Source organism: Trichomycterus rosablanca, chromosome 13, assembly GCF_030014385.1.
Source record: "Trichomycterus rosablanca isolate fTriRos1 chromosome 13, fTriRos1.hap1, whole genome shotgun sequence".
Lineage (NCBI taxonomy): Eukaryota > Metazoa > Chordata > Actinopteri > Siluriformes > Trichomycteridae > Trichomycterus > Trichomycterus rosablanca.
In genome coordinates this window covers 14,692,530-14,710,733 of record NC_086000.1, presented here as the reverse complement: position 1 = coordinate 14,710,733, position 18,204 = coordinate 14,692,530, and the positions used below count along the sequence as shown (strand labels likewise).

Here is an 18,204-nt window from a genome sequence, read left to right as displayed (position 1 = left end):
TCTGAGTGTTCAAACGCGTTGGAAGCTTGCGCGTGCGCGCAGCGCCCTCTGGTGTTTGCGTTTACTATTATGCCGCCCTACAATTTTTTTTATTACGGGGATTTCCTAAGGAAGTCAGCACGGGGGCTTTCCACTAGCTCGTATTTGACATCAACACTTTAGAAGGCTTTTCAGCGCCGTCGGACTTTCTGCTTCTTCGCGGCTAAAATGCGCAGTTTTTGCTCACACAGGATATAAAAAGCACGAGAAATGAAGATGTTAGTTGTGTCGGAGCGGCTCTGTGAGAGAATGAGAGGAGACACATTTCTGACTGAACATTAAGACGGCTGAGACTGGCTCCGTGGTGGTGGTGTTCATGAAGTGGTCAACCAGCCGAGCCTCGGGCTGCTGCTGCTACGTTGTTCAGAGGAAAAACAGTGTTGGGATAGAGGACGACGTCCATAACTGATTCATGTAAGTGCTGCTAAGGTTGAGGCTGGACATGGTTATTGTTAGCAGTACACGTTTAGCACTAGCAGGAGAAGGTTGGGTTAGTTAGCAGCAGCCCATATCAGACAAGCCCAAAGCTGCTCTAGGCTCGTTTAAGCAAACTGCTAAACTGTGGCTAACCTAAACTTCACTCATTTAGCAAGCTTCTAGAATTTACCATGCTGCTCCCATGGGTTTAAATGAGATAGCCACGAATCCGTTCTAAAAACAAAAGCTGCTACAAACTGGTAACCTTCATTCCAAAACTTACTCCTGCCTAGGTCTGCTGGATGTTTCTGCTGGGAAATAAGAAGTTTCTCTAGCTCGGAAATATGACTACAAACGTTTTCAACTCGTATTTCAGTTATAGAAACAAACCTGAAACAAAGAATAGAGAAACATAACGTGCAGATGCTGGGAAACATTTTGCTGGCATGCTTTGGTTCCACTTGGTGCCATAGAGGGATGGGTCAATGCAAATCAAATCAAATAGATCACCCCAGTAATCTGCTGAAATATTTCTATTCTGATGTATATATTCCTTTTAGCATAACAAAGACTTCATCCACAAGGCATCAGGGCTCAGAAAATGCTTTGGCGAACATGCTTTGGTTCCACTTGTGCCATAGAGGGATGGGTCAATGCAAATCAAATCAAATAGAACGCTGTTTCTACTGATCACTCCAGTAATCTGCTGAGATATTTCTTTTCTGATGTATATATTCTTTTTAGCATAACAAAGACTTCATCCACAAGGCATCAGGGCTCAGAAAATGCTTTGGCGAACATGCTTTGGCGTTCACGCTTACTAGATCTCAACCCAGAGGATTTTGACCCAAAGTGTAAGACACCATAAGCACCCCTAGTTTTAGGTTCCCTTGATGGTCCAGTGGCATAGAATCGTATTCTGGCTGTTTGTCCTGGCCCAGCATCTTCAGAAGACACTTCATGTTGAGAATCAGCCGATACTAATACTGCAATACTAATTTACAGTAATAAAGCCAATTAATTTGCAGGTTGTCTACAGCATCCAAGTCAAGATGACAATTTAAGATTTGCTTGACCGAAACAAACCAAACAAACAAAAAAAACCCATAGAAGATACAATCGAAAAATCGTGTCAGATCTGATCTGATACTGATCTGGCGTTTGTGTTGATACTTGATATAGTGTAATTCTTTTTTTACAATATGCACATGCCATACATGACATTTTTTTGGGCTAAACAATTTTTATTAATGGCACTCAGATGGCGCAGTGATAAATGACCTTAGCCCGTTGGGATCCAGGGTTCGAATCCCTACTGGTGCTATTATTTGGTCTACATCTACATACAAACATGATTGGTTATGTCACAGAGAAGGGGATGGCAAAGGCACTGGGATGGATTGGCGTCCTGTCCGAGGTGTGTTACTGTATTGCGTCCAGTGACTAGGGGAAGCGGACCCACAGCGACCACGACCAGGATAAAGCGGCGCTATATAGTGATATCATATAATATTAATGCTATATATATATTTCTTGTTCAACCTTTCCTTCCTTCTAGTAAGAAGGCTCATCAAAACTTTTGTCTTCTTCTAAAATATCACATAGTTGGTGTGAACCTACAGCAGTTCATAGCAGGCTCTGTTCACAGATACATGTGGATGCCTCAATGCTAAGATTTGATTTGGCACGCTAGTTTACAGTAGCATACTGGTGTGGAAGTATCACAGGCCACTACTTAACTTAACTCTATGAGAGAAGCCGTGGACTGATTTTGGCCGCCGGCTCAGACGTTGGGCATTCTTGATCTACATCACCCACGTGTCACAATGTGAACAATTGACCCTATCGATGGAAAAACCATGATGACAGACGGAACTGTGTCAGATTTTCTTCTCCACCAGATTTGTAAGTTCTTCTTAGTGCTGGCCTGGAAGTTTGGGCTGGTTTTTGAAAAGACCCCTGATCTCATCTGCGTTTTGCAGATTCACTTCACAACCTGGGTTATTTGAATCTGACATCTGTTTCATTCTCAGAATAAACACGGTAAGGTCCCGTGATACGCTTGGACGCGCGCACACACCGCACACATACACACATGCCTGTCATTTCGGGACTAAATATCATTCAGAGTAGATGCACCTTCCCCCTGGCACACTGTTCAGTTCTGGAGGGCATGTTCTGTGCTGGCACATCATTTCTCATTTTCAAATTACATCATAAGTGAGGAGGTCGATTGAACCTTTTCTTCCCAATAACGGCGTGTCAGTCACACTCTGTCTCTTCCTCTGTTGAAAGGTCAGACGAGAATAGGCTGATATTCCCCTTTAGACTTTTGTTTCATTTTTGCTATGATTTCTCAGGCAGCACAGACAGGTTCAAAGAAACCCTCTTGGCCTGGACACCATTCAGCTCAGAACTTACACTCTTGCTGGATTGGATTACACTCTTCCCCGTCAGCTCTTTCTGGTGTTAGGTTCTGTAGGACTCTGATGAGGAGCTTTGTGTGAGGTAATGCAAATTGTCTCCCTGTCTCTGAAGTTGTGATGTACTCTGTTTGAGGCACGTTTCAGTTTGTGCCTTTTGTCTGAGTTTAAATTTAGCTACATTTGTAAGGTTTGTTGGTTGGGGTGGGTGAAAACCTAAATTATTTATCATGCCATGTCATTTTATATCACAGTACAGTATCATTACAGTACTTTCTGTTGAAAATGTTGCTTGGTTTTCGCTTAGTTTAAGATGCTTTTGTTTGTAAGAATATATTGCCACTCACTTGTGATGCATTTCAACGCTGCTGTTTTAACACTTTATATAGTATCATGCTTGTTAAATATAGACATGACTATTTGTTTCACCTTATTTGGTTTCGAAAAAGCTTATTTGGCCCATTTGGCTCATTCATTTCATTCTCATGTTTTACCACCACTTTATCCTGGTCAGGGTGCCGACGGGTCCGGCTTTCCCGGAATCACTGGGCGCAGTGCAGTAACAGACCCCGGAAAGGACGGCAATTAATCGCGGGGCCTTGACGTAGCCAATCGTCAGTATGTAGACGCCTGAAAAAGCAAATGTACTATAATTTGTTAATAATCGTAGGTCAAACCATTTTCCTCTTTGATACATATGAATTATACATTAATTAAAGCAGTGTGGTGTAGTCAGTGTGTGGTAGGCAGCACCGGTTTGGGATAGTTTACATAACATCATATGGTCTTTAGAGTTCGATTGGGTTATGTGAATATAGACATGTTCAAGACTTTTAACTCTTTCATTATAAAACATGAATTCTAAGCAGTTTGGTCATAAGTATGAGTAGATTATTTTCTACTAATAATATTTCATTGTTTAGTATTGGATAATAGGCTTAATTTAATGGATTCATAATAATGTTTTAGTTTTAGTTTTAAAATTTATTTTTTAAGCAGTCTTTTTCTTTTGCTTTGTCTAGCGTGTGTATGTGCGTGTGTGCGAGCTCTGACGGCAAGGGATGAGGCAGCAAATTAAAAAGCCCCTGACATATTCCTGGAAGCTCCTAGAGAAGTACACATATTGGTCAGCCACTAGTGCACCGCCCTCCCTGGGATGGGTTTAATTGTTATTTTGCCTTTATTTTACTTTTCTTTTTTTTTTTTTTAACAGTGTTTCATCATGAAGCAGGCTTTTGTATTGCTGGAGTGGCTTTTTTTAGGGCAAGTATGGGTATGGGTTTTGAATTAGCTGTGGGTATGACTTAAAGAGATATGCAAATAAGTTGAACAGAAGTGAAATCAAAAGTAAGCTTGGTGCAGAAGAGATGCTAATAATAATGGGTTGAAAATTGAATACAATGTTTTTTCATTCATATAAACAATTGAATTGGGGGAAAAAAGGAGTATTTTACTATGTAGAATTTGTTTTAGGATTCTTTCATATTCAGCACTACTGAAAATCAAGTAAGCACATTTGGTATTGATCTTACCCAATTTATATATGTTTTAAAAATGTAACATTTTACTATGATTGTTAGTTAAACAAATATTAATTACAAAATCATTTCTGTATTAAATTTTCAGACTTTTGGCCTTCTGCTGTATTGGGCAGTTATTACATGAGTCTGGTTATTTCATTCTGTAAATCCCTACATTCTCTGTCTATAAGTCTCTACGCTTACTCAACGCATGATTAAGCATCTTTTTATGACACAGCATGCACTCTTGGTGTCTCGGGTCACACGACAGCTGTGTGTTAGAAAGGTGTCATAGGAAGATCGCAGTTCCTTTACTCATTCAGCACTAATAAGAAAAGTTACTGATACTGTTATGATTAGACACATTACCTTTATGTGACCAACCAAACTCATAATTATTAAGAAGCCGGGTTTGAATTTCAGCGGTGAAGCTGATACACAGGCATGTTTGGCTATGTCTATGGGGAATGTTGGGGGGGTCATTCAATGGATTGCAGTCCTGCCTTGCACCCAGTGTTTCATGGTTGAACTTGTACCCTAGTTATTTTGCAGCAAACACGTGTGCATATAGTATACAGTACACCACCTCCTTGTTTTATCAGCTCCACTGACCATATGGAAGCACTTTGTAGTTCTACAATTACTGACTGTTGTCCATCTGTTTCTCTGAATGTTTTGTTAGCCCCCTTTCATGCTGTTCTTCAGAGTAGGTATTATTGGTGGTGGATGATTCTCAGCACTGCAGTGACACTGACATGGTGGTGGTGTGTTAGTGTGTGTTGTGCTGGTATGGAGTTTTTAAACACCTCACTGTCACTGCTGGACTGAGAATAGTCCACCAACCAAAAATATATCTGGCCAACAGCGCCCCATGGGCAGCATCCTGTGTCTGTTCCACTCATACCAGCACAACACACACCAACACACCACCACCATGTCAGTGTCACTGCAGTGCTGAGAATGATTCACCACCTAAATAATACCTGCTCTGTGGGGGTTCTGACCATTGAAGAACAGAGTGACCACCCTGCCACATCGATAGCATAGCTGAAATTTTAAGATCAGCTTTTACATGCTTAGACTTTTGTGCTTCACTTACCGCAAGGTTGGGTCCATACTGGCGCTTACTGCAGCGTTTAAGCCTTTTACATGATACATATCATGTTTTAGCATAGCCAGTTCGCTGCTGGGGACCCAAACGGTGTCCAAGTAGGGTGTATATTCGCCTGAGACACACTCCCTCCGACATGTGCACAGTCCACCAATCCCTTCTTATTCCCCCATACTTCAGTGAATTTGCATGAGGTCGGCTTCACGTACGGAGAGCCACGCCCCAGTCTCTGCGCTCCTCCGCTTTCTGTACAGAAAACCAAGGTCCTTACACAGTGTGATAACCCCACTTCTTTTCCATCCAGCAGAATGGAAGCCAATTTTAACAGATAGCAGAGCTGAGATTCCAACCCGGGAGCTCACACAGCGCTGGTGTGCTAGTGGATTATTCTGCTGCGCCACCTGGGCACCCATACATTTACATTCACATTTTCGGCATTTAGCAGACGCCTTTATCCAAAGCGACTTACATTACAGTCACGGTATACAGTCTGAGCAACTGATGGTTAAGGGCCTTGCTCAAGGGCCCAACAGCAGCAACCTAGCAGTGGTGGGGCTTGAACCAGCAACCTTTGGATGACTATTCCTGTGCCTTAACCACTAGGCTACGGCTTTCCATAAGGCTACGGCTTTCCATACGGAATGTATTTTAAGTTATATAAGGAAGCTTTGCTATGGTCAACATTTAGAAGCATGAGAAGATAAAAATAAACAGCAAAAGAATGAAGTGGCTTTATTAAACTTTATTTGATCTAAGTAACAGCTACGAAGACAAGTGATCACGGGGTTAATCTAAAACACAAACCTGGTCTCCCTGTTTACAGATCATTAGTCACTGTGGCATATTTTTTTCCCACAATGCCATGCTTCACAACAGGTCGGGGTTTTGTAAAACAGTGGTAATCAGTTACTTTCAGTTACTCTCTTAAGCAGTGCTCTGAAAGGGTCTGTGGCAGACTGGTTCAAAGTTCAATCAGATTGAATGTTGAACACAGTGACGAGTGGTAAAAACCGAGCGTCAAAGCAGTAAATGTGCGCCGCTCAGGTGGCACAGTGGTAAAAAGACACACTGGAACACCAGAGCTGGGATCTCGAATACATCGTATCGGGTCTCAGCTCTGCCTGCAGGCTGGGCTGAGCGGCCACATGAACAACGATTGGCCTGGTGTGGGATATTAAAGCCGGATAGGGACTCTCTCATAACTAATGCAATTACGACCTCTGCTGGCTGATTGATGCCGCCTGCACAGAGACGGGAAAAGAGTGCCGTCAGGGTGTGTCTCTCCATACACAGTGCTTAACCGCATTGCACTCGTCAAAGTGTAGGTGACAGAATGCATACTGCTGCTGCCCACGTGTCGGAGGGGGTGTGGGTTAGCTTCGTTCTCCTCAATCAGAGCGGGTATCTGCATTGGTGGAGAGGAAGCGTGACTCAAAGCAGTACATGTGCATTGTGCACAATGCTCAAGCGGCAACGTAATCCGCTTCGCTCCGCTGGAAACAGTGGACAGTCACCCCAAAGGCGTTTTTTGCCACATATCTTGTGAATATAGCCCCACAATAAGTGTTTATCCTTCTTGTTTAAAACTTGGTTGGCTTGTACAGCCAGTGTTCTGTCCGGATAAGTATTTTAGCATTATTTTAGCACAGTGTGATGGCACAATTTGATTGTGTACAGCTATTAATGTTCTGCCACAGTTATTTGCTGTGGTTGTTGTGTCGCTGAAAGTTTTAAGCTTTGGCAGTGAAAAGTAGTTCTTATAAGTTCCCCTATGACTGGCACTGTGTATTTTGCATAAATCCTGAGTAGACTCTGTGTTGCTAAGAAGCATAACATGATGCTACCACCACCGTATTTTACAGTTAAGTTGGGGGTTTTTTTTAGGTGATGTTTTGCCGTTACTTTTAGTAAGGTCTTTTTCCCTTATAAGGACGTTAATGATTAACCGCTAACCAACCAAGTAGTCATAGATTGATGCTTTTGGTTTAATAGCTCTTCCATTTCCAACATGTTTAAGCATTTCTACACGACAATTATCGTCTGTAGAGCCACTTTTCCAATCATAAATGTTTCCTACATTTATGTCCTTTTATAAGCTGGTCACGGAACAGCGCACCTGTGGTCAGACTTGCATTCAAACACTGAATTTGGGGAAACAAGGGTACTGCAGTGGAACTCCAGGATTTGCTGAAAGCATTTCGAGCTCTGTGGCATTGCCAGGACCTTCCTGCTGTGCTCTTGCGAGATATTATTAGTGCCAAAGAGTTATGCTGGTTATGAAGGGGTTTCCCAAGCCACAAGCTGCCGGTCAGGAGTTGTTGATGTGGCAATGCGAGACTGGAGTTTAAACACAGGCATTTCCATATGGAAATGGAGGAGCAGTTAGGTAGCTTCCATGTCTGACGTGCTGTAAACCTGTGTGTGCACAGTAAAACGTTAGTGTATGCGTTATATCAAGGATTCACATAGCATTTACGTTGGTTGAACTTAGGCGTTTGTCTTTTCACTTGACCAAGTGTCCAACTGGCAGACAAGTCTTCATATTGGGCTGCAGTAGAGCGCCTGACTCTGGCACCTGAGTATGTCATTTTGGATCCTGCAACTAATTGTGTCTTTAAATCCAGGCTATAAAACCTTTATAAATGCATTAATTTTTAGTAAACATTGTTTTAAATTCAAGTTTTATGTAAGTTTTATATTTGTATTTATGCTGTAAGACTTTTTTTTAACCCTAATGTGCCCCCCCTCCCCTTTATCTCCCAATCTAATGAGATTCGATTCCTGATTGTAAATCCGCTGCCCTCTGCACAACCCCCGATCCGATCAAGGAGAGCCAGATCACGACATACATATTTGACATGTGTCCAGTCTGCACCTTGCCCAGTCTCGCAGATGTCATATCGTTGCGGCAGCTGGAAGAGACCCCGGCTGACCTTCCTTCCCTCAAACACGGTCATTTGTGTTTGCCTTGGTCGGTAGTTCTGCTGAGATTCGTATTTAAGAGTATGAACACTTTGCATTGGTGTGTTAGCAGCTGTGCAATCTGAGTGCCTATATTGTATAACCATATTATTATAGTAGATTAGAAATAAGAATTTTATTACAGTTTGAATGACCATATATAGACATTTAAGCAACTGAGACTAAATAGCTTATTGTATCAGCAAAACATAAACAAATTTTTTGTTGTTGCTCCACATACCTTTGGGATTTGGGACTGCTTTTATGCTGGATGCCCTTTTTGGAACTGTGCTTGGAACCGGCACTAAGAACAGACTTCTAATGCCACCACCCCCTCCCCCCCTCAAGAACATATGCAAATCATGTCTGTGCAGACCCCCGTCCGGCCCATAGCAGCACTAAGATTTAAACTTTGGATCTCATCAAAAGTGCATGCCACCCAGGTGGCACAGCGGGATATTCCGCTAGTGCGCCAGTGCGGAGATTCTGAACTCCTTGGTTCGAAACTCGCTGTTGAAATCACGGCAGAATTAAATGTGCACCTCAACTCTCCTGTTTCCACCAGAACTGTCCGTCGGGAGCTCCACAGGGTCAATATACACGGCCGGGCTGCTATAGCCAAACCTTTGGTCACTCGTGCCAATGCCAAACGTCGGTTTCAATGGTGCAAGGAGCGCAAATCTTGGGCTGTGGACAATGTGAAACATGTATTGTTCTCTGATGAGTCCACCTTTACTGTTTTCCCCACATCCGGGAGAGTTACGGTGTGGAGAAGCCCCAAAGAAGCGTACCACCCAGACTGTTGCATGCCCAGAGTGCAGCATGGGGGTGGATCAGTGATGGTTTGGGCTGCCATATCATGGCATTCCCTTGGCCCAATACTTGTGCTAGATGGGCGCGTCACTGCCAAGGACTACCGAACCATTCTGGAGGACCATGTGCATCCAATGGTTCAAACATTGTATCCTGAAGGCGGTGCCGTGTATCAGGATGACAATGCACCAATACACACAGCAAGACTGGTGAAAGATTGGTTTGATGAACATGAAAGTGAAGTTGAACATCTCCCATGGCCTGCACAGTCACCAGATCTAAATATTATTGAGCCACTTTGGGGTGTTTTGGAGAAGCGAGTCAGGAAACGTTTTCCTCCACCAGCATCACGTAGTGACCTGGCCACTATCCTGCAAGAAGAATGGCTTAAAATCCCTCTGACCACTGTGCAGGACTTGTATATGTCATTTCCAAGACGAATCGACGCTGTATTGGCCGCAAAAGGAGGCCCTACACCATACTAATAAATTATTGTGGTCTAAAACCAGGTGTTTCAGTTATTTTGTCCAACCCCTGTATATTAAAGAAGAAGAAGATGCAGTGAAGAGTTTGTGGATAAAGCGGCCAAGAATAAAAAAATGAGATCTCCATTAACACCAGATAAATCAGTGCTATCACACTGTGACCATGACTGTGTAAATGGTAGAGTGTTTACAATGAAATACAGCTGAATATGATAATCATAATCGCTGTCATTCTCATTTCATATGGAAATGTTCAGGGTGTTATTAACACAAGAAGACCATGTTGTCATTGTAGGTTATAATTAGGTGTGTTGAAACAGGGCCTGCATTTTATGCTTACCTTTTTTCCAACAAGTTCTGTTCAGGGCTTCATATTTTAGCAGCACTTATCCAGGATGTTTTTTTCTCTGCCAATTCTTTTAAAAACTGCAGTCAGTTATTGTGCGTGCTGGCTTTTATTGTCGTGCTTATTGTTGAATGTTCTTGATTTTTTTCCACTGTTGAACATATTCCAGCATATTTTCTATTCTCATGTTGTGGCAGGTTGTTATTACTGTAGTTGGACGACTTTTTTGGCTCTGCACTTTGGTACCAGGCAGATTTAAGCTTGTGTGGGAGTAGAAAAACCTGTTTAGAGCTCATGGGTTTTATACTACTACTACTACTACTACTACTACTACTGCTTCAAGATGAACGATTGTAGCAGATCTGCTTGACGGGATCTGTCACCTGATTTTAGCGTTCACTGCTAACACGGTTGATATCAGCCAGCAGCAACCACACAAACTTCTGGTAATTTTACATGATGAAAAATGTGGGATTTTCTTTTTTTTTCACTTTCATTTAATTTTTATAAATAAACCACAATTAAGTAACAGTGCATTGTACATTGCTATGTTATTTCTGAATGTTGCCTCATCTTTGTTTTCCCAATGTAATGCTAAGGTTTCCGTCAGTAATATTCTAGTGAGCAGTTGCCACTGTTGGCCCCCTGCGCAAGGCCCTTAACTCTCAATTGCTTGAATTGTGTTTGGTGATGATGTACGTTGCTTTGGATAAAAGTGTCGGCTAAATGCTTCAAATGTAAATGTATTGACAAAAAAACACAGAAATTTCAAGCTGCTTTCATTGATTTAAGACGTAAAGCTCAGAAATTTTAAAACACACAAGAAAAAATTCACAATTCCTACCAAACCCCCCCCCCCTCCAAAATGTTCAGGTATACAGATGTGCAGCTACAATACATTGTGTGGAAAGGCGTTATGTGAGTTAGATGTTGTGCGAACATTGTACTATATACCTATAAAGCAAAATTATACAGTGGTATCTTGAAACTCAACGTCAGTTGGTTCTGGGGCTGGTCGTTGAGTTTCAAGGTATTTTTTTTCCATAAGGTTTTATGTGAAACCTGTTAATGCGTTCCATGGTCCTGTGGACTTGCATATATGTTAGGCTCATGTAAAATAATGGGGTTGTTTTTGACACTTATACACTGAAAACAACACATCTAATATAAAAACACTGAAATAAAAAGCTGATTCTTACAATTTCTCAGAACCCTGAGCTATAACACAAGTTTAAAAGTGAAACAGGAGGAAGCAAACAATACATGTGGAGCTTCAGAGTGAATCTGACGGTTATTCCACACAAATGCAGATTCGTCTCATATGCACACTTTGATGACGTTTTACCACACCGCTCAAGCCGAGCACTGAACAAAGCGACTGTTCATTGTTAATTTGGAATTAAATAAATACATTTTTAAAACCAAAACTGAACACATTAAGTTTAAGGGTGCAAATTTCTCAACGAAGGGCGCTGAGTTTCAAAGATATTGAGTTACAAAGGTACCACTGTATGGGATACTGTAGTATGACCTGTATTGACTAAAAAGCCAAGATATTGTGTTGTATGCAGGAAGCTACTTTGTCCTGTTCTTCAATCAGGGATTGATGAACTCTGTAATAACCTCATGGGACCTCGGATGTACAAGCAGTTGGACGCTGCAAGTACAGGCATCATGTGACACATACCTGTATAAACATTTTGCTTTGTTATTAGTAAATGATCACACTCTGACTCTGGCTATGATTCTGCTGACTAGGATGAAGCTTGATCAATTACAAATAGAACTTTTCATGCCTCATTTCACCTTGCATTGTGCCAAGTTGTGTATTGCAATTGCAGTTTGACTCCGCACCCTTCGACATGACTGCAGGGTAAAAATGCTGCGCTATTTCATACCTGGGTGTCATCTGCGGTGGATATATCTGGCGCTTTTCCAACAGACCAGACTGACTGCTTACAAATAAAAAACAAAGCCTTGTCAGTAAGAGACTTTTATAAACTTTCCAAAAACTTCATGCCCGGCTGAAATTGCTTCATGCTTTGCTATTATGTAGAATTTAGTTTTGGACCAATAAGATGAAGCCATTACCCATTTAACTGGATGAATGGATGTGTGTATTTAGTTAAGCACATCATTATTTTAAATGCTGTGTTCTACAATTACAATTCCTTAAGAACTGTACGTGGTTTTCCCCCTCCAACCTTTTTACACACATGGTTATCAGCCTTGCCTTGAACCTTTTCCCTCTAGGCACTAGTTTTTTTTTCATATGTACAAACCCCATTTCCAAAAATGTTGAGACGTATTGTTAAAGAATCTGTGATTTGTTCATTCTCTTGAAACTTTATATAACTGATAAAAGTAGAAGGAAAAGATTTCTAAAGTTTTCACTGGTCAGTTGTATTGGGTTTTGTAAATAGAAACATTTGATGCATGCAACACACTCCAAAGAAGTTGGGACAAAGGCGTGTTTTCCCCTCTGTCCTTTCATATAATATGACTTTTTAATGATTCACACTGAGGACACTAACTGTTGCAGTTTTGCCAGTGGGGTTTTTGTCCATTCTTGCCTGATATGAGACTTTAGCTGCTCAACAGTCTGTGGTCATTGTCTGATTCTCCTCTTCATGCTACACCATACATTTTCAATAAGGGACTAAGGCCAATGTACCAGGGACTTCCCGCATGCATAAAATGAAACTCTTTTTTTCTCTCTCTCTTGTCTCTGTTTTGGTGCAGGTCATGTCCTCGGTGCGCGGTGTGGATGGGCGGGAGCAGCAGATCGCACTGCAGCAGCAGCAGTCTTTCTTCCCGCCACGTGGTGGCTTTTTGGATCACTTTGTTATGCCACCTGAGCCAAAGTACTGCTGCGAATACTGCCACATGGTGCTATGTAATCCGCGTCAGACCGAGTGTGGACATCGCTTCTGTGAGAGCTGCATTAACCAGCTGCTCAGGTTTGGACTCATTTTATTCTGCCACCATTGTACAGAATTACAACATGTAGCCACAAACATAAAAAACGTGCTCTTGGTAGCATGACGGGTCAGACAGTCCGATGTCTACAAGGAGATGATTGGCTATGACAGGCAGCTGTAGCCTAGTGGTTAATGTACTGGACCAGTAATCTGAAGGTTACCTGTTTAAGCCCCTGGTTGGCACTGTTGGGCTCTTGAGCAAGGTTCTTAACCCTCAGTTGCTTAGATTGTATACTATTTGTTTGTTTGTTTATTAGGATTTCAACATCATGTTTTACACTTTGGTTATATTCATGACAGGAACGGTAGTTACTCATTACACAAGATTCATCAGTTCACAAGTTTAATGTCAAACACAGTCATGGACAATTTTGTCTACAATTCACCTCACTTGCATGTCTTTGGACTGTGGGAGGAAACCGGAGCTCCAGGAGGAAACCCATGCAGACACCACCCCACATGGGGATCAAACCCATGTCCTTCTTGGTGTGAGGCGACAGTGCTACCCACTGAGCCGATTGTATACTAAGCATATAGTTCATATCATATCAAGTCGCATTGGATAAAAGCATCTGCTAAATGCCAAAAATGTAAATGCTATGTGTTGGAGGTGGGGGGTGGAGTTGGGTTGAACAGACTAGCCATTGGGAGGTGCACTTGTCAGTGCACTCTTAGTGCCAGTTCTAAGCTTGGAGAAAGATAAGTTTGGCATCAGGAAGGGCATTTGGTGTAAAAACTGTGCCAAATCAGGGATTCGGATCAGAATGATTGGTTGTGGCAACCACAAATAAAGGAGCACCCGAAAGAAGAAAAAAGTGAGCATAAAAAATTGGCCAGCCATTTAGTGGAAATGGACTCTTAAGCTGTGCTATCAGACAGATGGGTGCATACATGAGTGGCTGGGGGTCTGGTGGTGTTGGAGAAAAAGTTCAAACTCCAAAATCATGGGGTAAAGGGTTCATTCCTATCTGTGAGAAATGTAACTTCTGGGTACTTCCGATTAAGCAGGACTGCCTACTCTAAATTGCCCCTATGTGTAGGGGAGTGAATGGGTAATCGTCAGATGCCTTGAGATGAACTGACTCCCTTTCCGTGGTGTATCCCCACCGTGCACCCACTGTTTCTGGGTAAGCTCCCGCCATGTCTCATGAAAGATCTTGAGAGAGTTGACGTGGTAAGAGGCTATTAGCTTCACTTAAAAATGGTAAAGGCTGTCTGTGTCAAATCTGAGGGGTATTTAGTGCTGGACAATAATTCGATATCGATATATATCGCGATAGAAAATGTTTCAATAACGCTGATATGATTTTTAAACAAATTCGATCGATATGCATACGTCAGTGCGTGATGACGTATGCCACAGGCACGAAGCTAGTGCTCAGCGTTACCGCTCTGATTACACTCCGCTACAACACGGTGGATAGTAGCGGCAAAATTAGTTCAACAGCTGTGAGTGAACGAGCATCCACAGTTAAAAAAGAAGCAGTAGAAATAGTTGATAAGAGAGGAAAGACTAGACTCTTTTTTTCTGTATTCTTTAAGCACATCATCTGCTGCAGCAACTCTTAAGCACTTTTTATATTATTTATCCTGGTTGAGCACTTCTGTTCGAAAATGTTTACATACAAATAATAATCAGTCCATGTTGTGGATTAAAGTTAGTTAAGACCAGAGGTGGAAAGTAACGAATTACATTTACTCGTGTTACTGTAATTGAGTGTACTTTTTAGTTTTTTGTGTACTTATACTTTTTAAAGTAGATTTCACAGCCTGTAATTTTACTTTTACTTAAGTATGTTTTGTATTAAGAATTGTAATTCGCTACATTTTAAATAAGATCCGTTACTGAGTAAAATAATAAATGCTAAAGAAATCGCGTCTGGGAAACTGCTGCAGTGAATTCTGCGACGGGGAGTCGGATCTTTTGTCTCGGTTCCTTTTAAAGAGCCGTATATATACATAACGACTCCCAGAAGCGCGAATCGATTCCTTTATTTCAGTTTAAAGGGCCGTTCAATAGATTCAAATAATTCTACGACACATCACTAGTGGTTATACAGTTTGAAAAAGTTTTATGGGACTAAAATGACACATTACACATCCCTAAATGTTTTAAATGTTGTATCAACATGTTTCTTCTATTATATTTCAATTAAAAACAACTATTGTGAGATTTATATCCACTTGTCCTGTTTGCATTACACAGAAGAGACCCCCCCCCCCCCCCCCCCCCCCGCTGTTAATAAAGTAACTAAGTAACGTTTACTCTGAGTACATTTTAAATGAGTTACCTTTTACTTGAGTAGATTTTTAGACTAGTAACTTTACTCGTACTTAAGTAAAAATTCATTGAAGTAATAGTACTTTTACTTGAGTACAATATTTTAGTACTCTTTCCACCTCTGGTGAAGACATATGTTAATATATTATATTATATATTGTCAAAGCTTATGTTTATTTGAGAATGATGTCGTGTTTTTGTCTGTATACAAATGCTGAATACAAGTAAAAGGTGAAAGCTAATTTATTTGTATTATTATTATTATTATTATTATTATTATTTTTTTTTTTTTTTTTTTTTTTTCTAAAATATTATGTAGTTGTAAAGGGTGAGATTTCATAGACTTTGCAAATACATTTTTCAGAGGTTTGCAGGTACAGCCTTTCAATGTTGGTGTTCCTGGCAGTTTTTCTAACATTTGTATTATTCATATTGATATCGGAATTAGGAGTTATATCGTGATATAAATTTTAGCCATATCGTCCAGCCCTAGGGGTATTTAATAAATATGAATGCTGGGCTGGAATCTGCATTTTGCTTGTTATACCATTACAATTTGCATCCAGTAATGTAAACATGAAAAATCACTAACACAGAAGTTGTAACAGTGTAATGCTACTAGATATGTTTTTTGTTAACTGGATTTAAAATGTGCACAGGATATGAACAGCTAAGTGATTTGATTTTGATTTCTTTTTTTTTTCTTCTTCAGTAAACCAAACCCAGTCTGTCCAGCTGACATGGAGCCATTATTTGAGGAAAAAGTAAGCATTGCCCTGTTATAGGCATTATCAAAGTTTAAAGGTGGAATGGTAAACATTTTTATTGTTCTTAATAAAAACAATGAAAATCTGGCACTCAGGTGGGGCAGCCATAAAACATGCAAGCACACCAGTTCAGATCTCAGCTCTGCTACCTGCAGGCTGGGCGTCTATACGGACAATGATTGGCTGTGTCCGAAAGCGCGGTTAGTATGTCCGAATACGTAGTATACATTAAACAGTATGCGAAAAGTACCAGGATGACCTACTGTCTGGACAGCAATTTTTGAGTATGCAAACGATGCACTTACGGTCCGATAATCTATCCCATAATTCAACTGGAGCTGCAAAGGCGTTCGTAGCGAAGAAGAAAGATGGCGGAAAGCGGAGTAAGACAAACGTTATGATTTAGTACAACCCTGAATAATGTTATGAAAAGCTTTGTCGAGAACGACAAAATACATTTTGTTAAAATTGTTATAACTGTGGTGATGAGACGTCATGCATCATGTGACGTTGGTACGATGGCGGATGTAGTACGTATGAGGCTGCATGCATACTGCACACTTGCGTACTGAAAGAATGTACTGCTTTACCAGTTGAGTAGTGTATACTTCCTTGAATCTAGTACATACTGTTTAAGTATGCGATTTCGGACGCAGCCATTGGCTTTTCAGAGGGTGGGAATGCCGGAGGGGATTTCTCATAAATGTTGCTGGCTGATCGATGACACCTGCACTCTGAACGATGCACGATGAAGATCTCTTTATTAACTAGCCTTGTGCAGGTTCAAAAGAAGCAGTCAGCTACTGCACATGTGTTGAAGGGTGTGTGTGTTAGTCACAGCGCTCCTCTGTCAGGAGTGGAGGTCAGCAGCAGCAGAGGAAGCGAAATGTGGACCCAGGTGATCAGATAATTGGATATGACTAGATGGGGACAAAAACTGGGGGGAAAAAACAATGAAAATCTTTGCATAAATTGGCTTTTATTTAAACAGCTTTATTGGCACTCTATAAAAACAGTTATAGGCCTGGGTCCTGCATTCTTTAAGAACTAACATGGCAAACTCCTGTGCTCAACCAATAGATTTTACCATTATACCTTTGAACAGATCCAGTGTACACTAAATAGCAAGTAGAGTGACTAATCACTAACTTTGATTTTTCATGGCCAGATATTTCGTGACGTCTGCTGCAATAGAGAGATCATGACTCTAAAGGTCTACTGCCGGAGTGCAAAAAACGGTTGTAAAGAACAAATGAGTTTACAGCAGGTTATGGTAAGTTTCTTAATACATTTTAGTTTTACACTTTTCTATAAACATACACTAACAAAAAATTACAATTTCACACTACACGACTTTCAAGTTGTTCAGATGGCTGTACAGTTCACACTAAACAACTGATTGGCGACAGGGGGTCACACATTACACGATCTATCACCAGGAGGAATCTCGAACGAGTCTGTCTGATCTCCCAAACTACGTCAGCAGGAAGCCAACGATCAAAGTTGTTTGAGCGCTGATGTGTAGCGTAAAAGCAAGTAGGAAAAATAAATGAATCTGGGTGAAGGAGTGGGTTTGGCTACGCGACCAGCAGGGATTGTCTCTTCTGCAGACAGAGTTGGATAAAGAATATAATACATCTTTTTTTGCAATGCAGTGTTGGTATTATGATTTGGCATTCAAGTCAAAAATACTTTAAGGCTTGTGTGTGCCGATGTATTTTCATATTAACTATATTATGCCCCTGTTCCACATATTTACAACTCCTCCCCCAGGGTTTCTCTTCTGTATTTTGCATTCATAGCAATTACAACCTGCTCGCAACACCTTTCACACTACATGATTTTGAGTTGCAGACAGGTCCAGATATTTAACATGCTAGATATTTTTCTTCAGTCTGCGAGAGCTCTGCGGGCCGTTTGGATCGAGTTGTTGAACAGTTCACACATAGCCAGCCGATATCTAGCAAAAATCATGTAGTGGGAACTAGGCATAAGGACTACATTAGATCTCAGCTCTGCTTTAGGTGCCAGCGGGGCACCCACACAGACATGATTGGTTG

General features: G+C 41.1%; 1 protein-coding gene across 1 annotated transcript in view; it reads left to right on the top strand.

Annotated features, from left to right (window-relative positions):
• The first annotated feature begins 169 nt into the window (after positions 1-169).
• The window catches only part of traf3 (TNF receptor-associated factor 3), a 32,441-nt gene continuing 14,406 nt past the window's right edge, over positions 170-18,204 (top strand). The window contains exons 1-4 of the mRNA XM_063006978.1: positions 170-453; positions 12,858-13,075; positions 16,090-16,141; positions 17,313-17,417. Coding sequence (XP_062863048.1) covers positions 12,861-13,075; positions 16,090-16,141; positions 17,313-17,417 — 372 coding nt within the window. The 5' untranslated portion in view covers positions 170-453; positions 12,858-12,860. The remainder of the gene's footprint in view (positions 454-12,857; positions 13,076-16,089; positions 16,142-17,312; positions 17,418-18,204) is intronic.